Raw genomic sequence first — 26,780 nt, forward strand, 5'->3', positions numbered from 1 at the left:
AAAAAAAAAAGAACCATAGTCATTTAAACATATTAATTCAGTTTCATCACTTTTTAGTTCTACCTTATTATCAATAGTATAATCTCCTTCTGGTTCTAAATGGAAACCATGTACAATTTTGGCCAAAAATTTCTCCTCTACAGCATTTAATGAAAAACTCCATGTTATGTAATGTCCTAAATTTGCCATCTATATTCATCTGGTCTTTTCTTCTTTAAATAAATTATGTCTAAAAAATACATTTCCTAGTTTGTCCAAATTCAGATCTTTTAACCACTGCACACTTTCTAACCACTTTGCTTAGAATAACAATCAGAATTGTGTTTTTTTTTTGTTTGGTTTGTTTGTTTTTAATTGAAAATTCAAGAAAAGGAGAGAAATCAGGACCTTGGCTAGACATCAGATTATAATTTGTATCCTATGGCTAAAACAGTCTTGGGGAAAAAAAAAGTTGAAAGGAAGTATAACCTTTGCCCAAATGTTACTAAAGAACTAGTAACTCATTACAAATTTTAAGAATGAAAAAATAAAATGCCACACCTGGGAGTTCTCATTGATCTTGATATTTTCTGAATGTCTTGGTTGCTTCACTCTCACTTTTCCCCTCACAGTTGTTTCTGGAATTCTACCCTCAAAAACATGGCTTGGGGTTGAATCTGTCCTTGACCACCTTCTTTTCTGGCTCAAATGGCTGGTCCAAACCACTGAGGATGAACAGGTATCTCGTTCTAAAGCATCTCTTCGAGGCATGGCTGTCCTGGACTTTGGATATTCCTTAAATGACAAATTAGAACATCTGATTCTCAAACATGAAGAATTGAACTGAGTAAGGAGAAATTCATCAGAAATCATTCATTCAGGATTGAGGGATGAGATTTTTTTTGCTGTGTTGTTTGATGGCTCATCAATGATGGGTTAAAGGAAATGAGAATTTTTTTTAAGGCTGGAAAAGAGAAGACTTGGGGGAGATAGATGGTTATATACCAAATATTTATAAGGGTGTCAGACTGAAGAGGGACTAGATTTGTTCTACCTGAATCCAGATATTAGATCTAGGAGGAAATTATAGAGGGTGCAAAGAGACAAAGGTGCAAAGAAATTTAGCCTTGATGGAAGGAAGAAATGTCTTACATTGAGGACTTTTTGAAAAAGAGATTTGCAAGGAAAAAGGTGGTTGATAGCTTAAGCCTGGGTGTCACATCTCAAGGGCTCTAGAGAGGGGACTCTTGTTTAAGAAAGAGTTGGAAGAGAGGATTTCTGAGAGTTTTTTCAACTCTGGGATCCTAAGATGTGTGAGTTCTGCTCTCTGACTACTCCATAAAAGAAGTGAATGTTAAATGTTTAGGTAAGGTCATTTTAAATCCTGCTCTCTTGAGGCCTGAAACTGTACTTCTTTCTTAAAAGAAGAATTAGATGTATTAAAGGGAAATGTCAAAGGTAAATTAATATGAGGAGATGGTCAGAGGTAGAAGAGCCCTTCAGAAAAGAAGAGTGCTATGGAGAGAAAGGTGGGCAGCATTTTGTGCTATTGGATCTCTCTATCTGCAGTTGTCACCAGAAGCTGCCCCCTTGGAATAGGGAGATTATTCTGGACTAACGGAGAACTTCATATATGCCTGCTAATTTTTCTGGGGGAAAGAAAGGTGAATATAGAAATTTACAAGTTTGCTTCAAAAAACTCAGTAAGTTAGGAAATAGGAACAGAAGCTGTTTCTATTTCTGATTCCTGTGGTAAAAGTGAGTCAATGAAACTTATTGATGTTGCTAAACCTCATAAAAAAGGATCAAATTTGGGGGCAGCTGGGTGGCTCAGTGGATTGAGAGTCAGGCCTAGAGATGGAAGGTCATAGGTTCAAATCTGGACTCAGACACTTCTTAGCTGTGTGACCCTGGACAAGTCACTTGACTCCCTTACCTAGCCCTTACCGCTCTTCTGCCTTGGAGCCAATACACCGTATTGACTCCAAGATGGAAGGTAAGTGTTTGAAAAAAAGGATCAAATTTAATGTTAATTTAATGTTAAATAATGCTTGCAATATCTTTATATATGAAGCATGATGTAAAATGCAAAGTAATATATTTGAACTTGCTCACCTTGGGTGCTGAAGCTTGGGAGCTGGGAAGGAATTCTGTAGTTTTATTTGCTGGCACAAAGTAAGAATTCTATAAGAAAACCAAAAGTAGGACAAGTATGAAAAAATAAACTTTTTTCTTTTGGCACATTTATGGTCTCTCTTGTTAAAATATGGGAAATCATTAAGACAAAGATTTATGAACCACTGTTTTAATCTTAAATCTTAAATTTGGTTTAGTGTTTATGGATTAAGCCAATGGTTGTTGGTTTCACCACTATGTCAAGAGGGAGAATGCTGTTATTTAAAAAGCATCTGATTAGGGTTAGACTTGATATCTGATCATAGTTCTGCTTACTTTGTGTGTGACCATGATCAGGTCATTTAACTTCACGGGACTTCAGGTTCTCACTCTGAAAATGAGGGAGTTGCACTAGATGGCCTCTAAAGTTCTGGAACGGCCTCCCCCCCCCCCCCCTTTTTGACCATTATCTTCCATTTTAGAATTGGTGCTATGTTCCAAGGCAAAAGAGTGGTGAAGGCTAGGCAATGGGGGTTAAGGAACTTGCCCAGGATCACACAGCTAGGAATATCTGAAGGCAAATTTGAACCCAGGGCCTCAAATCTCTAGGCCTGGCTCTCTATACACTGAGCTACCTCGCTGTCCCATGAATAGGGATCTTAAATACAATGTCTCTAAAATAGAAGTCATTGTTTTCATCTACACCTATATATCTTCCTAACTTCCTAAAACTTCCTTTTCTAGTGGTGGTAGTATCATTTTTTCAGTTCCCTAAGTTTGTAACCTCCTAGTTATAATGAACCCTTCACACTCTCTCAACAAATACTCTGCTATGATCCACCTCATAAGCTGCTATGTAATCATATTGTTGGTGGTGGTTGTTCAGTCATTTCACTTGCATGTGGCTCTTCATGACCCCATTGGGGTTTTCTTAGAAAGGATACTGGAGTGGTTGGCCATTTCCTTCTCCAGTTCATTTAGAGATGAAGAAACTGAGGCAAAAGGGTTAAGTGACTTGCCCAGGGTCATACAGCTAGAAGTGTCTGACGTCAGATTTGAACTTACAAAGAGGAGTCTTCCTGACTTTGGACCCCAGGCTCTATCCACCACAGCCTCTAGACGCCCTCTACACTATCCACACATGCCATCACCCAAGGTCAGGATCTCATCAGGTCTCCAATCATAAACTGATCTTCCTAAAGCCCAAGTATAACAGTGTCCCTCCTCTGACATTTCAAGGCTTTCACAATCTGGCTCCCAGTCTTATTCCACATTATCTACCTTTGCTAATTCCCAAATCTGCCCAAAGCAGTCTACCTGCCGTCCCTGACATGTGATGTTCTGTCCATCTCCCCAGGCGGGGAAGGCATTGCTTTTTCACACTCCACTTTTTAGTGGAGCTTCCTTTGAGAAGATCAAGTCGGGAGAGAGCGGGACGTAAGGACATGAGAGTCACAAGTACAGGGGATTTCAGGACTTGTGGTGCAAGGGAGGAGAGATTGAATAAAAAACTGAAGTGCTTGCAGAGGCACAAGGCAAAGGATTGGAGAAGGCTGTTGTTGCTGTTTTGAAGAATGAGAGAGACTGGGTAATGCTTGACATGTCTGGAGAAATAAATGGATATATAATTTGTTTGCTCTCTCCTTAAATTTTAGAGATGTTACTCTTTCACACACATACACACACACACACAAACTGAAGTATCTTTTAGAAAAATCACTTAAGAATCTATCAAAAACAAGAGGAAAACAAAAATCTTTCTAAAAATATTAGTAAAATCTCTCAATAAGCCAAATATCTCTTCGAAAATATGGTATTCTCCAGCACCATACATGGGAATGAGTGACAGATATGGAAAGGAGAAAACTGTCATTGAAGAAACTTTTAAAAGCTTGGTTGTACAAACACATCCAAATACAGCTGATTTGACTCATATTTCATCTTCCTCTATTTCTCTTTTTCCTGACTGCCTTTCAAATGAACATGTGAGTCGACAGTGCTGTTTTCATGATGATAATGGTAAAGATGTAAGCACTGTGAGGCTTCTTTGCCTATATCTTGGTTTGGAGTGAGAGGAAAAACATGGTGATAAAAATAAGGAGATGTGAAGAAAGAAAGGCAAGGTTAGAGGAGATGGCTCAAAAAAGAGAATTTGGGGGAAGTACCAGAGGCACTGAACTATAAAATCTTGGCATTAGAAGAGACTTTTAAAGTCATGCCTGCCATCTTGGGTAGAATATGCCCCCACTGCATTGTAGCTTCTTTGTGACAAAGGGTCAGCTTGCTATCTCAAAATAATAACAGCTGGATATTTATATAGCACTTTGTAGTTTGAAAAGCACTTTGTAGATACGTTCCCATTATTTCCTAAGAAACATGACATATGTAGTAGAGAAGTCACTGGACCGTGGCAATTAGGAAACCTAGTTTTGAGTCTGCACTTTAGTACTAACAATCTATGACCATAGGCCAATTACAAGTTCTCTGAGCCTCAGGTTTTTTTTTTCTCATGAAATAAGGTAAATTGATTAGATCAGAGATTTAGAGCTAGAAGATACTTTATATTCATTTAGTTAAATCCCGTTAGTTCTCAGATGAAGAAAAATATTAGCATTAATTAAGCCATAATTAATTAATCCTGAGGATTCCCTATATTTTTTTGTGAAATAGGCATTTATGCTGAACTGAGCAAGAAATAAATGCTGATGGTTTAAGCCTCAGGTCCTTGGAATAGTTTAGCCTTGAGGACAATTTCATAACCTTTTTAGGAAAAAACAAAACAAAACTAGCCTCACCTACAATTAGGGTTTGTTAAGCCATAGGGCTGATGAAGACCATTTGGAGTAACTGAGATCTTAGCAGCTAAGGACAGGGTAAAGAATAGTGGGTAAGGTTTCTTTAAGGCAAGACAGAATCACGATACAGGTGCCTGTTGAGGGGATGAGAACTGCTGCTCTAAATGAACATCCTAGTGCAAATACCAACAATACGGAAATGGATTCTGATCAAAGACACATGTAATTCCCAGTGGAATTGCTCATCGGCTACGGGAGGGGAAAGGAGGGAGGAATAGAAAGTGATTTTTGTAACCGGGGAATAATGTTCAAAATTGACCAAATTAAAAAAAATATAAGTCTTGGGTTCAAATCTCATATCTGACACTACCAGGCTTTGGGTAGGCCACTTAACATCTCTGGGGCTGTTTCTTCATCTAAAAAAAGAGGGGCTTGGACTAGATAGTACTCTGAAGTCTCTTAATGCTCTAATTATATTATGTGAGGCTTTCTGTGAGATGTGGATTTGGCCATTAGATTCTCCTAATCTGGTCACTCCTTTCCTCCAAACCCTATCTTCACTTTTATGCCAGGGATTCAAATAGCTCCTAGCTCTTTCTCAGAGGCTCCCACCTGAATATTTGTTAACATTAAAACAAGTTTCTATTTATTCTTAATGGACACCTGCCTACTCACTCTTTTTACAATTCCCTTGTATCTTGGAAAAACTCTCTAAGTCACAGGCTGTACCATCATGGCATGGTGGAATGAGCACAAACTGGGTATCAGAAGATAATGGTTTAAATCCTAAATCTGTGACTTGCTACTCACAGAGCCTGAAGCAAATCTCTTAACCTCTGACAGTCTTGGTTTCATCTTCTGTTAAATGAGAGGGCTGAACTAGATAATCCTTGCTTTACTCTGGTTCAAATCTCCTGTGATTATTTGGGTTACAGGTCACTAGAAGAGGTGAGTCAGAAAATTGGACAGGCTAACCTCCTGTCTCAGGTATTTGCTACTTGTAGAATAACTCTGGGCAAATCATTTATTTCTGCCTCAGTTTCCTCATTTGTAACCTAGAAAAAACCAGAATTGTTGGGAGAGTGACATATGTAAAATAGTTTTTAAGCCTTAAAATGTTATATAAATGTAACCTATTATTAGGAATGGGTAGGTAAATGTAGGCTACTGGTGCTGGAGGTTAAATTTAATCTGTATTACTAACACTTTCTTAAGTTGAGACTATGACAAAACAATAAATTAAGCCCTGATTCATAGCAACTGAGGAAAAATGCTCAAAATGAAAATCTAACAACTTGGAAAATATAACAATCCAGTTTGGTGAATCAGGCAGAGCTGCATTGAGAATCAGGCAATTTTGGTTCGACAGGTAGTTTTATCAGGATATCTTTTGTAGGTTGAAAGAAATGCATTTAAACCTTCTGTTTCAGTTTTCTCTTCTACAAAATGGGGATAATACTAACCTGACAGGATTGTTATAATATCTATGACATTGTCATGTGATTGTTTTTGGAAATCATGGAGAGCTTTTTAGGGATAGGAAAAGAACAGTAATATTTTAATCCTGCAAAGTGTACAAAAATCAAATGGAAGAAAATATATGTATATAGAGAACTATATAGTTATATGTAAGTATTGTTACTTCCATCTGTAGCTATATACACCTATAGTTATACATATATAGTTATATGCACATATAATACACATGTATATATAATATGCATATATAGTTATATATACAAGTATGTAGTTATACACACATATCTATAGCTCTCTCCATATATACATATTTTCTTTTATCGGACTGTCACATATTTTCAGTAATAAAAGGTTACTACTCTTTTCTAACCTATAAACAACTAACTCTCCATGATTCTATAAACAATCGCATTACCAATACCAGATATGTGTATGATTTTTTGAATATGTATTTGTGTATTATACATATATATAGTCAGTCAATAAAGACTTATTAAATATCTACTATGTCCTAGGCATTGTACAAAGAAAGGAAAAAAAATAGCCCTGACATCAAGAAGCTTATAACCTAATGGGGGGGACAACACGAAAACAATTTTGTGCAAATAAGGTATACAAGGGATAAATAGGAGATAATCAATAATGAGAAGGTGTTAGAATTTAAGGTTTGTTTGGAGGACCCAAGGGGGTTTGGAGGTAGGTGGCTCAGTGAATTGAGAGCCAGGACTACAAAACCCAGAGAGGTTCTGGGTTCTTGCATATTTCCTAGTTGTAGGACCCTGGGCAAGTCACTTAGCCCCCATTGCCTAGCCCATACCACTTCTGCCCAATTCACATTATTTGTTCTAAGACAAAAAGTAAGGGTATAAAAAATTTTAAGTAGATAGTGTAATAATTAAAATTAAATAATATTTCTTGCTACCCAGAGATATATATTTTATAAAGTTTTATTAGGAAGGGTAGACAATCATTCCTAAGTCACCTGACCATGTGAGAGCTTAGCTGGCCTGTATCTTTCTACTCCCCCTCACCTCCTGGTCTTCTTCTTTGTCTCTCCCTTTCTCTCGTCGGTCTCCCTGGTTCTGCCCCAAACCTTAACTTTTATTGACGTACAGAATGTACACCGAAGCAAGCCGCAACTGTGCTATGTCAGGAATGTTTGATAGACAGGTAAAGTTACTCAGGAAAAGGGAAGGGATGAGGTTCCTTGGCACAATCCACCTTGTGATCCTTTGGGAGACCCGTCTCCCCAATGGATCATTTAAATATCTTATAAGTCTAAATACCTTCTAGCTATAAGCACATAGAATATTACATTTTTTCTAAAAGGGAGCTACAATAGTTAGATATGGGAATAAAATAAAAAACTGATTGATAGATGCATTGACAAAATGCCAACTAGGGGGCAATTCCCTTTGGCATAAGAGTTTACATTCAGAATAATTATGTTCACCCCCTTCAATTCAGTTCATTATGTCCCAAAGTTCATTCTGGATCTTTTGATGCAGTGTGTAGCTTCTTCAGGCATCTTTACAGCACCTTCTCCAAAAGGATCCACTTTCTTGATTTGGGGTGTTGGCAAGTTTCTTTTCCTGAAATTTCTCCAAAAAAAATTTAAACCTTGAATTTTAGGATAATTACACAATCTTCCATGAGGAGGGTGTTGACCAACACCAAAATCACACTGGGATACATGACTGAGTTATGAGGTATATGAAACAATTGTCAAAATAAAAACAAAACAAAAACAAACCACCCAAAAAAATCCCATAGCAGCACTTTACCCATTTGCAGCCAGGACTACAGAAAATTGCCAAAGTATAAGAGAGAAAGAACTAAGTTTCAGCAACAAACAGGAAAATTTCATTCCCTGGTCTGATTGTACTGTCACTGTCAGAGATAGGGGGAGCCAGGATGGTAGCCAACCTGAGGCACTTAAGTCAGAATATTGCACATGAAGTGTGGTATAAGGAGCCCTGCATCTTAACATATGTCAAGTGCCATCAACCTCAATTTTCACACTAGGTTCAAGTCCTTTTGTATTGGCATAGAAGTTAAACAATACTCCCTGGATTGGATTTGGTCTGTTTTGACCTCTTGCTACTTGGCACTGTATACTGGCTCTTTTGTTCCCTTCTCCTGGAATCAGACAGAATGATTAAACAAAGCCCCATATTATTTACCAATAAATGACAGGTTTCCATAGTCGAAAGCCTTTTGGGTATGCATATTACTAGGGCTAATATATAGTGTAAACTCATACTGTAAACTTTATCCTTCAAGTAAAAAAGAAAAAAAAAACATTAATACTGATCTCATGAACTTCAAGTATCACACCAAGGTTAGGAAAAAAGAAAGAAAAAATCAAATATCCTAATATAAACATAAAGAGAAAAAAATAATGAAAAGAAAAAAATCATAATTTCACTGTTCACATTCCAGGTGACAATGTGTTAGCTGAGTAGAGAGAGGCACAACACAAAAAATGCTCACTTAAAAATGAAATGTATATCACTCTTAACTTGGTCAGGATCCACTGTGTGAGTGTACATAATTTTTTCACCAGGTAAAAGTCTTTTAAAAACAGTGATACAACAACTAATACAGATTCTAAAAAAGTACCGAAATCCCCCAAATTATAAGAGCCCATTTAAGGATAACGGCAAACAAGCCCATTCCTTGCAGCCATGAGAGGTTTCACCAGCTATCATTAGGATTCACATGAGTCTCTATAGCTACTTGCTGTGTGTCATTAAAAAGTTTCTGAAGCTCATGGATATTTGTCACAAGGTCTCCAGACCTATTTACATAAGAACAACAAGACTGATTAATAAATTCACAAGCACCTCCTGATGACGCAGTGAGCAGATCAAGGGTTAGTCGATTTTGTAAGACTGTTTTTGCTAAAGAGTCAATCTCCTCCTGCAGAAAAGAGATGGCTTTAGTGGTCTGAGAGATGGCTTGAGCTGTGTCTTGGACTAATCTTTCAACCTCAGCTGATATATTCCTAACAGAGTCTATCACTGCCATCATTCCAAAATTTGGCAAGAGAGCCCAGAAAAACCTCTGTCCTGCTGATGAAGAGGCTACTGAATTTGGTCTGACCTCTTGGGTCTAGAATGCCACCGTGAGCCTAGAACTTCAGCTGTTGATTTGTCTATCCAGCCAGTATTGTGATGAAGGCCAAACCACAAGTACCATACCATCCTGGTGGCAGGGTAGAGTAAGCTGAGGAGTTACAAATATAGAAATCCATTTTGAAGCTACAAGACTTCACAGGAAAAAATCATTCCTATCTACTGGATGAGATTATAATACATCACAGGTTAACTAAGCCACTTGGGCACCTCCCTCCCTCATGGTATGAGACTGTAACAGTGTAACAGAACTGTCTCCAATATGTCCTAACCATTTTCATTTGGAGCCGAGGACTAAAAAGTGAAAATGAAAAGCTTCCTTGACACAATAGGAAAGACTTCCTGTAGGGGGAGGGATTTTAGCTGATCCAGGCATGCCAGTGAAACTCTCCAAGCTTGGGAGATGGAGTGTCTTGTATCACATCATTGTATCACAGAGAATATGCAGGGGGAAGGGAGGACTTCAATAAAGATAGCAGGTTATGAAAAGCTTTGAGTGCCAAATATATGTAAACCTTAAATGAAAAATGAGAATTTTTGAGGTGATAATGATAGTGACATAGTATTTATGTGGATGAATAATTTTGTAGAGCCTAACATAAGCTTATAGGTTACAAAATAGTAACTGTTTACATTTATATGACTTTTTAATGTTTTTAGAGTGATTGGCAAACATTTTCACATATGACCTGGCCTAATGCCCCCTTCCTTTATTAGATTAAAAAAAAAACAAACAGGAGATAAGAGTGCACCTGGGGAGGAAGAGGAGGAGCTGGGTCAGGAGACTTAGGTACTGATCCTGATCCTGCTACCAACTAGCTATGGGAATTGGATCCAGTCACATCACCTTTGGACCTCAATTTCTTCATCTGGATGGTGAGGCTCCTTTCAGCTTTAATATTCTGACAGATAAAGACACAAAGGAGCTACCTCCTTGGGAGGAGACTGTATTGGACAAAAAACTCAGATTTTCCCAACAGAGATGGGTGAGAAAAATAACTAGGACAACTGAGTCAAGTAGTATTTTTAAAATAATATGCTCAGTACTCTGCTGTGTATTGTGAAGGGTATAGATTGTAGAAGAAGTAAAAAATATATAGATATTACTGTGTGATCCTGGACAAGTCACTTAATCAGATTGCCTAGCCCTTGTTCCTCTTCTGTCTTAGAACTGATACTAAGACAGAAGGTAAAGTTTTTTAAAAAAAAGGAAAAGGCATGACACCCTTCTCAGATCATAGATTTTGGGTTGGCAAGGATCACAGATATAAAGCTGGAAGGGAATTCAGAAGCTATATAGTCTGATCCTCCTTATTTTAAAAATGAAGAAAACTGAGGCTTAGGAAGTTTAAGCCACTTGCCCTGATTCAATCAAATATAAGTATCAGAGACCCACTTTGAACCCAAGTCCTCTGACTCTGTTTACCTCTCTATTTCAATCAGCAGTAGTTTCACTCAGTTTCCTTACAGATTCCCCACTTCTATTTCAGATCTTTCCAATGTTATCATGATTCTTGTCCAAAGAGTTTATAATCTGTTTATATAAATACTTCCTCCTCTACTATTATTCCTCTGACTTGCTATGAGCATAAGACCTACAACTATGAAACTATTATGCATAATCCTTTCCAGAGAAGCCATGCATCATTATAGAGAAACAGGGATCTCTGTAGCAGGAGTAATAAAGCAAGATATTTCAACTACACTGCGTATAATAGCCTCTTGTTAGACATAGCCCTTTAAGTATCATAAATTCTAGATCATGGCAGCATACATAAGAAAGCTGGGAAGTGTTCAATACAGAAATATATCATCTTTGTCGTCTTATGGATCTAAAGTCTCAGAATTATACTCAATGGCTCCACATTAAAAAGATTAAATCCTAAATGAGAAAATGTGTGCACTTTCCTCCTCACTAAGCTGGCCTCAGATATGCCATTCCAATTTGGGAAATACTACTAAAATTTCAGCAAGCCTGTTTTTAACTCTACTCCTTATAGCCAAACAATGTACTTGGGAATTGTCAGGTTATACTGTTTCATTTTGTATGTCTATATTAGTGTTAGAGAAAAATCTTAAGTTAATATTTCAGTTCCTTTTCAAATTCTAGAGTCTTTCTAGGACCTTTTTGCTCATTATCAAGAAAAAAAAGAGAAATGTGATTCACACACAATCATTAAACTTCTATCCAAGTTCCATATTTCATTTTGATCAAATAAGAAAATATTTTGTATTCTAATAACTTGTCCACATAGAATTGACCTTTACTAATAAAAAGAAAAAAATCTTACAAACATGTATTAAGTACTCATTTACAAATGGTATTGAGGTCAAGAACCATATCCTTATTTACCTGTGTATGGTTACACTGATCACAATGCCTTGCACATATTAAGTATTATTTGATCCTACCTTGCCCAGAGATAGCTCCTCCCTTTCATGGCTAAACTCCATAAGAAGGTCTTCTACAATCAATTTTTTTTCCCATTTCCTTTCCTGTTGCTCTTAATTCTACAGTTTGGCTTCTGAAACTCATTATCTGACTAGAACTACTCTTTCCAAAGTTCTCAGGGATCTTTTAACTGCCACATCTATTAGCCTTTTCTCAATCTTCATCATTTCTGACCTCTGCAGCCTGTGACATGACTGACCACCCTCCTCCCTTGATACTCTCTTCTCTCTAGGTTTTCATTCCATGTCTGTCTCCTGGTTCTCATCTTACCTATATGACCTCTCCCTAGTATTCTTTGCTAGTTCTTCATCCATGTTGTGCCTCTTTCTGTGAGTATCTCCCCAAGTTCTGCCTGGACCCTCTTCTCTTCTTCCTGTATACTATTTCATTTGGTGATCTCATCCACTCCCCCCGAGCTCCAATTACTGTCTTTGTGCAGATGATTCTCATATTTGTCCAGTCTTAACTTCTCTCCAAATCTCTACTCTTATATCTGCAAAAACCTATTGGGAATCTCAAAATAGTTGCCCCACAGTCATCATTCATTCAATATGTCCAAAACTGAACCTGGCATCTTTTCCATAAAACTCTTCCTTCTTAATTTTCTTGATATCATCAAGGGCACTGCTATGTTCTCAGTTCTCCAGGGTTACAACCTAGGTTTTATCTATAACTACTCATTCCCCCTTAACCCTTCTAGCTCCCATATCCAATCTAGTGTCAAGGCATTTCAAATTGACCTTTGCAACATCTCTAGAATATTCTTCCTTCTCTTTTCTGATGATGACACCACCTTAATTCAGGTCCCTGTCATGTCACACCTGGACTTTCACAACTGTTCTCTGGTTGGGACTCTCTAACTCTGTCCAGTCTTGACTCAGATGCTAAAATAATCTTCTAAAGCTCGTCTGACCACATGACTCTTTTATTCAATAAATTACAGAGTCTCTATTGCCTCCAGGATCAAATATAAAATCGTCTATTTGGCTTTTAAAGTCTTATATAACATTTCCAGTTCCCTTAAACCTAACTCCTGTTCATTTGCTTGCTTCCCTGCTGTTTCTCATACAAGACATGCTCCATCTCCAAACACTATATTTTCATAGTCTATCCTGCATGCCTGGAATTTTTTTTTCAACTTGGCTCTGCCTTTCTTCCCTGGCTTTCTCCAAGTCCCAGTTTAAAACCTGCCTTCTACAGGAAGCCTATCCTCTGAATTCTAGTGTCTTCTCTCTGATTCACTATTTCTGTATATATTTTCTTGTTTGTTATTTATCCTATTAAACTGTAAATTTCTTGAGGAATGGGTCTCTTTTGGCCTTACTTTGCAACCTCAGCATTTTAGTAAAATACATGACATAGAGGAGATACTTAATAAATACTATTGACGACTTAAAGTGTTTCAAATTGAACTAAATTATAGATATCGATTTTATTAGACATTGTTGCAAACAGATCTACAATTATAAGATACATAAACCGCAGGGCATCCCAGTTGTTAGTGGCCCTTTGAATTTCTGAAATTACCTTTTTTCAAATTTGCCTATATTATGTTTAGTTATCTATAGAATATACTCTAATAGGACATAGACTCCTTTTTAGGCACAGATGATTTCATTTTTGCCTTAGAAGTTTTGCCTTAGAAGAAGAATAAATGTAGATGAATACCTTGTTGGTCCTTAATAATGCTTGTTAAAAAGTAGATACCTATCTTTTGGTGAATGGCAAAACAAACTGTGGTAAATGAGTAGAATGGAATATTATTCCACTATATGAAAAAAATGAATATGAAGAATTCAGAGAAGCATGCATGGAATGGTAGGTACAACTATCTATTCTAAGTAGGTGAAGTTAGTTTTTTCCTAAAAAGGTTTTTGCCTGGTGTGTCCATAAAGCATTTCATACATTGAAATGTGTAAGTCACCTCTAGGCCTAGTTCTTAAATAGAATAAAACTAATTTTAGGCCATTTTAGATGAGTTTCTGTGCACAGCTTTCCAATCACTAATTTAATTTCCCTATTCATTCATTCAACCTACCCTGGTAAGGGACATGGGATTTTGGTGTTATTCCTAAATTTTCATAAATTTGTTTTAATGCCGAGTCTGTAAAATGTGCATGTCTATCTGAATCTATCTTCCCATGTATACCAAATCTAGGTATGATCTCCCTTAGTAGGACCTTTGCTACAAAGCTTGATGGGTTTTTGTTGGATGGAAAAATCTCTGGCCATCTTGTTAGCTGATCCACAAGCACTATTTGTAATTTCCTGCTTTAGGCACGTTAATGTAATCTATTGTAAGTAATGTAAGTTTTCAAAGAGTGTATACGCTAGAGGCCATCCCTCAAAAGCTTTTTGTTTAAATATGTACTGGTTTTACTGTTGCCAATTGAACAAGATGAACAGACCTTTGAAGCAATGCTGGTAATACCAGGTGCAAACCACATTTTCTCTACCATATTTATTATTGCTTGTGCACCAAAGTGACCTTTTGCATGTATGGCTTGGCAGATTTGATTATAAAATGTTCTGGGGAGAACAGGCTTTCCTACTGAGGCAAACCCTGTACTTCTTTCTCCATGTATGCTTTTTCTAAATCTGTTTCACTGATTACAGAGAGGTTTAATAGGAGTTCAGGACCTTGTTTTGCAGCAAATTTAGCTGTGACATCTGCTCTAGGATTTCCTTGTGCGACAAAATCATTACTGTGAGTATAAGCTTTGCAGTGAACTACAGCAAGTTGTTTAGGATACTTCAAAGCTTGTAATAGTTCATGAATTATTTCTGCTTTGTCAATAGTTCTTCCAGCAGATGTTAAGAATCCACACTGAAGCCATAAATAACCAATTGCATGGCATATGCCAAATGTATATTTTGAATCAGTGTACATTGTCACAGTCTGATCTTTTGAAATAACACAAGGTTGTTTCAATGCAATTAATTCTGCTGCTTGGGCACTCAAATTTCTAGAAGCAAACCATAGATTGAAATTCAGTCACTACTATTGCAATGGTGTATCTTGTGCCTTCCCTCATATAGGATGAGCCATCAGTAAACAAAATCAAATCAGGATTGATTAGGGGAGTATCAGAGAGATGTTCTTGAGCTCTTTCTGCTAGCTGAACTACTGTCTCACAGTCATGTAAAGGCTCTCATTGTGTAGGTTAATGAAGTAACAAAGTTGCAGGATTTAAACTGTTACATCTTTTAAGTATAATATTATCATTCCTCAATAAAGTGATCTCATATTTTGTAGACACTGGTCTAAAGAGGCTTGAGTTCTGTGTCTCAACATTAGCACTTCAATTTCATGTGAACACATGACAGTAAAAGGACATCCTAATATAAGGTCAGCTGCTTTTTGTCACTAACAAGGCTGTTGCTACAACACACTGGAGACATGGAGGTGCTCTGTCACAATGGGATCTAGTTGGGTTGAATAATAAGTTATAAGGTGTTGGGGTGGTCCTAAACTTTGAGTGAGGATACCAGATGCTATACCTCTCTGTCCATGTACATGCAGGACAAAAGGTTTTTTGTAGTCAGGAATTCCAAGAGCAAGTGCAGATAAAATAGCTTCTTTTAATCTAGTTATGGCCTGCAAATGTTCTGGTGTTAATTTTAATGGCTCTTTAACAATATCTCTAGTTAGCTCAGTTAATGGCTTTGTGATCTCCCCATATCCTGGAATCCACTGCTGCAATATCCTGTGGTACCCAATACTCTTGAGTTGTTTCTTGGTCTTTAGAGCACTAAGTTTTTGTATATCTGCTATTCTTTTCTGTGAAATATATCTGGACCCTTCTGATAACGCAAATCCAAGATACTCCTCTCTGGCAAGACATCATTGTACTTTAGACTTTGATATTTTATGTCCCCTTTTATACAACTCAATCAAAAGATGTTTGCTATATTTCTGAAATGCTTTAGCATTTGGTGAACCTAGAAGCAAGTCATTCAGAAAATGAATTACTCTACTTTCCTTAAAATGAATATTTTCAAGATATTGTGTTAATATTTGTGAAAAGATTGTTGGGCTTTCTACATAATCTTGTGGCAAACGATACCATGTGTATTGTGTGCCGTTTCATGTAAAAGCAAAAATCTTTTGTGAGTCTTCATGAATGGGAAATGAAAAAGAAAGCAGAGCACAAATATACCACGGCAAAATATTTTGCATGGCTGGGAATTGATGAGATTATTATTGCAGGACTTGGGACAATAGCATGTTTTTTAACAACATGGTTATTAACTGCTCTGAGATCTTGCACAAAATGATATACAACTTTGCCATTGGCCTCCAACTTGGGCTTCTTAATTGGCAATATTGGGGTATTGTACTCTGATCTACATGGCACTATAATCTTCTGTTGTATGAGGGATTCATTTATTGGTGTTATTTCCTCAATGGCCTCTCTACTTAATGGGTACTGTGGGATAGATGGGGGTGGACCTTCCTTAGTAACAGTTTTAACAGGTATTGCTGATTTTAACAACCCCACATCTGTTGAACTATTTGCCCATAAAGCCTTAGGAATATCTGCAGGAAATTCATAAATAAGGTTCTCTTCCTTCTCTGGATCTAAGCTATCTAAAAATAGCACTGGGAATAGATCTAATGAGTCTTCTGGTAACTCCAGAGATGTATCACCAGTTGGGGTACACACAATTGTTGCCCTTAATTTAGATAACAGGTCCCTCCCCACAAGATTCATTGGAGAGTTGGGCATTAATGGGAATGAATGTTCCACACCCAGGGTCTTAGGGATATCTTACATAGGGGTAGCTTTATGACCTCAAAGGGTGTACCTGATATTCCCACAACTTGCACTGACCCCACAGTATCACATTTGCCATCTAGTGATTTCTTTAGCATATTCTTAGCCACTCTAGGATCAAGCATACAATTGTAAAGATTACTCCCCCACTTTTAGGGTAACACAAGGTTCAGTACTATTTCTTGGGGAGTATACTGGAATCACTGGTGTTAACTCTTCAGGATCAGGAAAGCTATATGCTTCTCCCTGTCCTTTACTCTCTAAATTACTTATTTCATTTTCTTCATTTTCCAAAGGTTCAGTTCCTATATATTCATTTACAACAAATTCAATTACACTCCCTTTAGGAAACCTTTATAATGAAGCATTGCCACCCTGTGTTCCCTTCTGAGAATCATATTTTTGGGTACTGCCACTAGCTATTTGGGAGTATTTTGGTCTTGCACCATTATTTATATATGTTTGCATTGTCTCCATATCTGGAGCCTGGGCAGTGCTTTGATGGTATCTATCATATGCTTTGGGATAGCTAGGTCTCCTGTCTTGATGCCCATATCTAATAATCATTGTCAAAACCATATGCTCTAAAACAATTACCTCTGAAACCCATTGTAATTACTGCCTTGGTTTTCCCTGAAATTATTTCCTCCATGTTGTCTGTAATTATGATTATATCTTACCATTTTGCCTAAATATTTGTCCCCATGACTGACAATCACTTATTAAGTGGCCTGGTCTCCCACACATGTAACATCTCAGGGCTTAGTTGTTAAACCCTCTTTGTGGATAATAGGCCTGTCTTAGTGGTCTATATTCCCTTACTACTACCATTGTTTTTTCTTGTTGATCTGACTTACTTAATTATAGTTTAAGATCTTTAATTTCCCCTCTTAAAAGATCTGTCCCTTCTTCTTGTTTGTCTTTATCAGCTTGGCACACGTAAGAAGCTACTCTCCTCAACTCATCCAGTTCTATTATTCCAGTCTGGACACTGACTTCTAAAACAATTACATACTATAGGGCAGGCATTTCTAACAAATTCCCTCCTTAATTGATTTATGTCCCTTTCTTTGCATATGTCCAATTCAACCCAATGTTCTCCCAGGTCTATCAATCTATCTAAGAAAGTAGAGGGCGTTTCCCCAACTTCCTGCTTCACTGTCTCGAATTTTGTCCATGTACCTGGTCTTTGGGAACAGTCTTTCATTGTTTGGCTTACTGCCCATCTTGCCCTGACCAATTGTTGATATCCCTAATCTGAATTAATATTCCAATTTGGCTTAAAGGTCAATCAGAGATGCTATCATTTTCATTGGTCTCAGCAATGATTTTCTGTTTTTCCTGTTTTGTAAGCAATTCATCTAAAAGAAAGTCAAAATCACTGTAGTCAGGTTTAAATTGTTTGATTGTTTTTTTGGAATTTCTTTATAACTGCTCTTGGTTCTTCCTCAAAAGATGGGGTTTCCTTTTTAAAACTATGTCACTTAACATTAATTCATGGTCAGGGGGCATCATTAGAATCTCTCTCAAAGGGAAAAAAGTGCCCATGCTCTTCTCTAGTTCTGCCATTTCTTCCTCTAATTTACTTGTGCCCTCTTGTTTATCAGTATCATTTTTCTCTGTTCCATATTTCTGTATTATAGATTCCAGGTAATTCACTTTTAAGGTTAATTCATTAAGTTTTATTTGCTATAGTTTCAATTCTTTAAATTGGTTGAAGATGTAGAGGAATACCATCTTCCTCAGTAACAGTAACAGTATTATGCTCACTACTAATGGTATATAGCTCAAAAAATCCAATAACGTAATGGTTAGCAGTCCCATCACATAGTTAGGGAATGCTATTCCCTTAAAATAAGAAGGAATAGTCAAGTAAAAGAATTTGGGTATAGCTCCTAGATACATGATGTTGTAAAACCACATTGTTCACTGAAACTGTGGCTAGCTGGCTCTTTAACATTCTTTAGGATGACAGTGAAGAGAAAAAAATGCCTTTTTAAAAGTCCTGACTGTATCTGTTATGGATAATAGTATCAATTCTTTAGGCTCTGTCTCTCTTTAGCTTGCCAAGAATATTACAAATAAGAATGGCCAAGAATGTTAATTTAGGAATGTTATAGGGGAGAAATTAGATACAGTATTTTTTACTGCTTGTAATCGATTGGGTAGGTGCCTAATAGTCTGTGGCTACTGAAGCTTCATGTAACTGTTACGGACTACGCAAGGATAACTTCTGGAGATAGATGTAAAAAAATCCCTCTATTTAATAAATATTGGAAAAGGGTTGAGGAAAGGTAAGGAAAGATAATGAAGGTTGAGGGTTAGGACTGATTCCTTAGTCTTAAAGGAGTCTAAGCTTTTCCCCACACCACTAGTCTGCAAAGACTTGCTTTCTGTGTGAGGAATTCAAGCCTCCTTAAAACTATCATTAAATGCCCAGGGTCTATACTAAATAAGGTATACTAATTAATAATGCTCTCAGTTATATAAGTAAGTTTACAGTCTCCTTAGATCTCTTTCAGCTTTAAATCAGTTCAGCTATTCACTCTCTCTGCCCATTGCCAGCCTTTCTGGGCCTAGTTAGGCTTTTCAGTCTAAGCAGGCCTCAAAATGTCCTGGCCCTCTCAGCAGCCACACAAAGGGAAAACAGTCTCTCTCTCTCTTTTCTGTCATTTCTCCCCCACAAACTAATTCCAGAAAGTCTAACCTGTTCTCCTTCACCTACCACTGGGTTTTTTCAGTGTTCCAGGGAATATAAACATCATCTTGTAAACCTCAAAAGTCCTTAGACTTATAAATGTTGGAAATTTCACCATTGGGATATTTCATACTTGGAAAATTTCTTACTGATAGTCTATTGGAATGGGAACCCCATTGGCATGGGAGGTTCCTTCTCTTCCCTTCTTAAGATTACTTTAGGACAGAAACCCTTTGCTGAACAATGGAAAGGACTTTGACCTATGCTTGAGCATAGAACAGGAATTTCTTTGAGTCTTGATTGATTTTAGAATTGATACAATGGAGATACTTGGAATAAATCTCCACCCTATTCAGTCCTAATAGGATTGAGTAAGGGCTGCAGCCTAGATCAAAATTTAATTATTCCAATCTCTACCATACTCAAGTTAACAGGATTTAGAAAGGGCTGTAACAAAGGAGTAAAGATTTAATCATTTGAAAAATATGACCTTCAACAGACATGTGCAAAAGCCAGAAACCTCTGGGCGGTCCTGGGTTAAGCGAGAGCCTCCATTGACAGGGAAATTGATGAAGAGTGATTGGTAGATGTGAGGACTGAGGGGAGGCAACTTGGATGGTGTCCTTAAAGATAGGAGGGTCTGGAGACTGGAGGGGGTGGATTTTTTGGTCGGTGTGGTTCCTGGGCTCTGAGGAAGCTTGCTCTGAAGGAAGCAGAAGGTGGGGGCCTCTGAGACTGTTTCTCCATTTTGGACACGTGAGTAATAGGGACTGATCTTTTTTCTTTGCCCCAGCTATCTAAGGGCTTGGGCCTTTTGGCCCAGCCTAAACAGAAGGGGTATTTAAGCCCTATTCCCTTCTCTCTATATATATATATCTCTAATTCCTTTCTTACTCCTATTGTAATTAAACTCCAAAAAAGGCTGACGGCTGACTTGAGTTTTTCATTTAGGAATTACATAGCTGATTCCTTGGCAACCTTAAATTAATATATATATCAGTCTTTTAAAGTGATTCCCTTGTAACAATCCTCCTCCTAGTTAAAAAAAACTTCTGGGAGTCCATTGGCAGTTGGAAAAATCACCAACTGATTCAGGCTACCCAGAATTCCAACAGGCACCCTGTTCAAGAGTCTGTCTTGCCTTAAAGAAACCTTACCCACTATTCTTTACCCTGTCCTTAGTTGCTAAGATCCCAGTTACTACAAATGGTCTTCATCAGCCCTATGGCTTAATTAATTCTAATTGTAGGTGAGGCTAGTTTTTTTTCCTAAAAAGGTTATGAAATTGTCCTCAAGGCTAAACTATTTCATGGATCTGAGGCTTAAATAATAAGCATATATTTCTTGCTCAGTTCAGCATAAATGCCTATTTTACAAAAAATATAGGAAATCCTCAGGATTAATGAATGTCCCAGTGCCATATCAGTCAATACATTCATCCTAGCTAAATATCCTTCCCATGCTATTAATAAGTAAACTCCTTTTGTTAAATGTTATATGATCTATAAATATCTCATTTTTTTTATCAATTTGTAAACTGAACTGCTAGACTGGTCTGAATCAAGCCTGGCCTAAAACATAAGGGAAATTATTAGAAAGAGATTGTGAATTTTAGATTTACTCCACCCTGCTTAGTCTAACAAAACAGGAATGTCTACACCCCTATTTAAGGATTAAGTATTGATAAGGATGGCCTATGACAGACATGTGCTAGCAAATGACAAATTAGAAACAACTGACAAACCCCTGGGCTGTCCTAAGTCAAGCTTAAGCTACCATTGGTACATTTGAGACACAAGAAAGTGATGTAAAAACGGTCTATATATTTGGTATCACTTCCTCTCCCAGGCTTTTTTTCGTGGAGAGGTGGCTCTGGTGGCAGCATGCTGAAAGTCTTGGCGTCTTGGTGTGGCAGCAGCTATTGTCCAGGTTTGGCAGTGAGAGTCCTTGATACACTACTGGGGGAAGCTTAGTAACCTAGTTCAGGGGAGGCATCTTCTCTGAGCTCTCTCAGAGTTTAGGCTGACTCTTTTCTCCTTTACGTTCTAAAACACTATCCTCTTAGGAAAGCCTCTAATCTTCTGAAAAGACCTCGTGGTTGAGGTCTTTGAACTCCCCCTGGCACAGGCCAGGTGGGAGAAATCCTATACCCTTTCCCTCTCTCTTCTCCTTTAACTCCTTCCCTCTATATTAATTAAACCACCATAAAATTTCCAAACTGACGGGGTATTTTATTTGGGATATTCCCTGGCAACCAATTACATTTAGATTAAGGCACAACCCAAAATTTCCCCTTATAAGATGCACCTGCATGCGCATGCACACACACACACACACACACACACACACACACACACACACACACACACATACACACACACACACCATCGACAATGTAAATTGAAAAAATAGCAAAATAATAAAAACAACATAAATGGAAAGAATGGCAAACCAAATGATAATTATGATGCTGAAAGTTTGGCCCCAAACAAAAGATAAGAAAATGCAACTCCCTCCCTTCTTTATAGAGATGGGACTCTCTGATGTGCATACTGCTCTGACTAGCTGACTTAGCCAATGTGTTGGTTAATTTTGCTGAACTTGTTTTTTGTGTCTTTTTATTTTTTGTTACAAGGGATGCTCATGGGGTAGGGAAAAGAGAGTCTTTACAGAAAAAAAGATGATATAAAAACAAAAATTCATCAAAAATTTAAAATACTTGTTGAATTGTATTATATATATATGCAATAAATACATATGAATGAAGTAAATAAATAGCACACGATCATTATAATAAAAAAGAAGTAGTGCTTCATCTCCAATATTAGCTTAACTGTAGGAATATGAAAATAATATAAAAACGAATTAGGGAAATTCATAATTGACTGTGTATATGTAGACAGGGTGTGATATATTACTGAATAACAATAATAACTAACATCTATGTGGCACTTAACTATGTTCCATATACTATGCTAAGTGACTTATAATTATCTCATTTGATCCTCCCAACAACCCTGAGAAATTGGTGCTATTATTATCATCTTCATTTTACAAATGATGAAACTGAGGCAAAGAGGTTAATTGACTTGTCCAGGGTCTCACTGCTACTAAGTGTCTAATGCCAGATTTGAACTTAGGTCTCCTGATGGCAGTCTCATCTCTATCCACCTGGTAGCTACATAATCAAGTTACATAGCTTACATATGTCAATATCACAATCCATTGAATAAGACAATATATACATACATATACACATATACAAGTATGTCTATATGCATATATGTATATTCACCCATAATATTATACACATAATACTTTAAGAGTTATATAGACAATTCTGGAGGAGATTAAGTCAGATATATAAATATAAGCAAAAACCCTCATCCTATAAAAAGATCACTAACTCCACAGATGACATTAAAACCAGCAGGTAGCAGCATGAGAAAGTCATGCAATATACATTTTTAAAAGTATTTACAGAGTGGCCAGCAGATGGCACATGTCCTTCAGAATACAGAAAAATCTCTGAAATATAACTTGGTGGGAAATGAGGCACCAGAGATGAGCAGCATATAGATTATTCATCTGATCAGGGGGAAAGCCCAGGAGCTGGTTTGTTATAAAAGCCCAATTTGTAAAGAGGGTGCTAGCTCATCATTATAGCCTGACAGAATACATGACTAGAAATACATTTAATCCATAAAAGGCTAAGCTGCTACTCTACCAAGTATTGGAAGTTCTCCTAGCTGGAGAAGAAACAGATTCCAGAACTATACTTGAATTCTCATTCTCTCTCTCTGTGTCTCTGTCTCTGTCTCTCTCCCTCTGTCTGCCTGTCTCTGTCTCTCTCTGTCTCTCTGTCTCTTTCTCTGTCTGTCTGTCTGTCTGTCTCTGTCTCTCTCTGTGTCTCTCTGTCTCCGTCTTTTTCTCTGTCTGTCTGTCTCTCTGTCTGTCTGTCTGTCTGTCTGTCTCTCCTCCCCAATGCTATACTTGTTAACTCTGTAATACACTCTTACACACATACATATACATCCTATCTCTTCCTGAGACTGTAAACTCCTAAGGGAGAAAGTAAGTGTAGTAGTACAAAGGGGGAAGGGGCAACGCAATCTATGTCTGACATTCTCTCTGTTCCATTATCTCATCTGGCACAATATTTTAATATACAACAGATAGTAATTATTACTGCCTGCCATGCCCACTGGAAGGATTGGCATTTTGTTGCCATAGTCATTCATAACCTGGGCAAGAGGAAGGATAGGGAGGTAAAACAAGGAGGAAATATAGTGTCTGAGAAGGTAAGCTACAAAGCACCTGGAATACCCAAGAACATCCAACCTATTTTTGTCCTCTGATTGCCAAGGATTCATTTTTATAGAATCATAGACTATTGGAACTGGAAGGATCTTTTTTATCAGTTTTATTACAGATGATCCACACTTGTCCCATGAGTCAATAATCTGACTGGCCCCAACCTTGTTCCTTTGTTAGGAGGAACAACTGGCCTATGCACCTATGTTAGGGGGTAGCTTTGGTTGAGCAGAGTAGGCTGTGGAAGAAGACAATGGTCTTAGATGACTCTGACCTTATCTCTGAATCGGGGAAGAAATACCCTCTTGACCTAGTGGACAGCATCGATTTTAAAAAGTGAGAAACAGATTTATTTCCTTGGGCAAGAAATAGGCAACTCTTTTTTTCAAAGGCAGATTTTACTTATCCTCTTATTTTCCCTTCTTGTTCTCATCTCTGATCCCTCCTCCTCTCTAAGGGTAGCCAAAAGGAAAAAGAGAATGACAGCTTGCATTTACATAGATCTTCAAGATTTACAAAGTTCTCTATCAATGTTGACTCATTTATTTTTCACAACAGCCCTGTAAGTTAGGTGCTATTATTTTCCCCATTTTACAGATTACGATATAGAGGCTGCAAGAGGTGGAGAGACTTGCTTTAGATCACCGAATTGTGTTAGTGTCTAAGGCCATATTTGAACTTGGGGTCTTTTTGATTCCTGGTCTACTCCTGCACCCTCACTTAATTACGATAAGTCTAACATAATTATGCCATATGCAAGTTGCATCATCATACCAACTGAGCTATTAAAAGTTGGCTTAAGATGTGTGTATGTATGTGTGTGTGTGTCTGTGTGTGTGTGTGTGCACACTTATCTATTGACATGATGCTTTGGGGTTTTTCTGAATCCCTAATACCTAGTAAGTAGGTACTCATTTGTTGGATTGGACAAATTAATGCAATTACCCAAAAAAGAAAAAGAAGCTAGGCAGACCAAGTCTATATTCTACTAATTCATGCCCTCATCTGAGACTTCACCCATTCTACAGTCAAAGGGTTTTGACTGAGGCCGGGAGGCCAAGAACTTAGGTTTGAACTGTATCACAAGCCAAGGCAAGGTGGCCCTGAGGAGCCTTTTCTAAGGGCTGGACATGAGCTTCCTACAGTCCACTTCACTGACATGACTTTTTGCACTGGGCTCACCTTCTAACAGCATCCACTTGGAGCCCATGGAGATTTGCACCTTTCGCCTCCACCTGAGTGAGTAACCTTCATGGCCAAGTGAGGAAGTACTTGCATACAGACCACCTTTCAAAATAAAGCTGGAATGGACAATTGCCCTGGCGCCCTAACCTACTCCACCTTTCCCAACCGTGACAGACTGAGCTCTGCTCCATTCTTCTCCATTTAAGCCCAGGATCTGACAGACAGGGCAAAACACAGGCAGGCTCAGGAGAGGCGGTCCCTGTGTGCCTGGGCAGTGCATGGAGGTGCACGAGGGGCTGCCCACTTGGACAGGAGGTTCTTGCCCTCAGTTCCTATCTTATCTCCTTCCTGTTAGCTTTTGGGATGTGGACAACCAAGGGCAAGCAAGGAGAAGAATCGAGGGAGGCAACAAGGAATGAGATCTCATGTTCTGCCCTGATGGAGGCAGGTAGGCAAGGTGAAGGGAATCATGATCCCTCCGTCAGTTAGAGCTGGCTCTGAAATAAAGTCTAGACACTTTAGGGTGATGATCAAGACTCTAGAAATCTAAGAGTGGGGTATGTAAGAAGGAGTCTGCATTGAGAACAGTTTTAACTGGGGAGAAAAGAGGGCATAACAGGGGTAAAAGGAAGATTCCTGTCTCCTGGGAAGCAGAATCTCTAGGTGACCTGCTGAGAGCGAGGCCAGGCTACCCTCGGTGCTGCCCTGGCTAAGGGGATGTGCATTAAGCAGGTGCTTTTGTGGCAGCTGATAAGAACTCTTGGTATGGAACTCCAGACTGCGACTTTGCCAGAGTTCACAGGACATTTCAAGTAATGAAACTCATTTCAAACTAAACACCTTGATATTGTTAGAGGCCCTTGGATCTAAGGGTGCCCGATAAAGAAGTGAGTTCCCTCTTTCTGGAAGTATTCAAACAGGGCCAGATGACCATGAATCATGAATGTTGTTATAGAGGGAATTGTATTTCATGACATCTTTGATCCCCTGAAATTCCACAACTCTACAAACTGCCCTCTCTGCCAGAGGCATCATTATACCTTGTGAAAATGATGGATAATTACTCACTCACCTGTGATTGCTGTTCTGCCAATTTATTCTGATATCTTTGCACTGAATCTCTGAGTTGTTTTTCTTTCTCATTTTCTGAGGATGATGATACTTGTTTCATGGTGCCCAGAGGTAAAGAAGGAAGTTGTTCTGGCCTATGACAACTTCAAAATCAATGAGCACAAGAAATAAGGTCAATCAAAGGAACAGGCTATTTGAAAATTATTACAGTGGCTAGAAGTGAGCATCTCTGTTTTAAACACCAGAAACTGGATACAAGGAAACAATACCCTTCTGAGTCTTGCCCACTAATGCCGAATGCCACTGCTCAAACCCCAGATCTGAGTAGGTTACCTACCTCTTGCTCAGAACCTCTGGCGGGTTCTCTAATATTTTGTGAAATAAATTTCAAATATTTCTGCCTAACATTAAAGGCCCTTCATGATTCAGAACAAATTCAGTCTTTCGTCCTTTTTTTCCCCAATATACTCCCTCATCCCTCATGCTTCCAGTTCTTGAAGCTCATATGTCCTAGTTTTCTAGGGCAGATTTGACTTCAAGAAATTGTCAATTTTCTTTTTATAAAACCCTTACTTTCTCTCTTAGAATCAATATTAGGTATTGTTTCCAAGACAGAAGAGAGGTAAAGGCTGGGCAACTGGGGTTAAGTGACTTGTTCAGGGTCACACAGCTAGAAAGTATCTGAGGCCATAATTTGAACCCAAGACCTTCCATCTCTAGGTCTGACTATCTACTGAGCCACCTAGCTGATCTAAGAAACTCAACGTTTAATGAGGC

The 26,780-nt window shown here is 38.0% G+C and overlaps 1 protein-coding gene across 2 annotated transcripts in view; it reads right to left on the reverse strand.

The window, feature by feature from the left end:
• MORC1 (MORC family CW-type zinc finger 1) overlaps positions 1-26,780 on the reverse strand; it is a 244,080-nt gene that overhangs the window by 83,161 nt on the left and 134,139 nt on the right. For both annotated transcript variants that reach the window (XM_056793454.1, XM_007493641.3), the window contains 3 exons: positions 26,005-26,146; positions 2,095-2,163; positions 541-774 (listed from right to left, as the gene is read on the reverse strand). In XM_056793454.1, coding sequence (XP_056649432.1) covers positions 541-774; positions 2,095-2,163; positions 26,005-26,146 — 445 coding nt within the window. The remainder of the gene's footprint in view (positions 1-540; positions 775-2,094; positions 2,164-26,004; positions 26,147-26,780) is intronic.

Source organism: Monodelphis domestica, chromosome 4 (assembly GCF_027887165.1).
Source record: "Monodelphis domestica isolate mMonDom1 chromosome 4, mMonDom1.pri, whole genome shotgun sequence".
Taxonomy (NCBI): Eukaryota; Metazoa; Chordata; class Mammalia; order Didelphimorphia; family Didelphidae; genus Monodelphis; species Monodelphis domestica.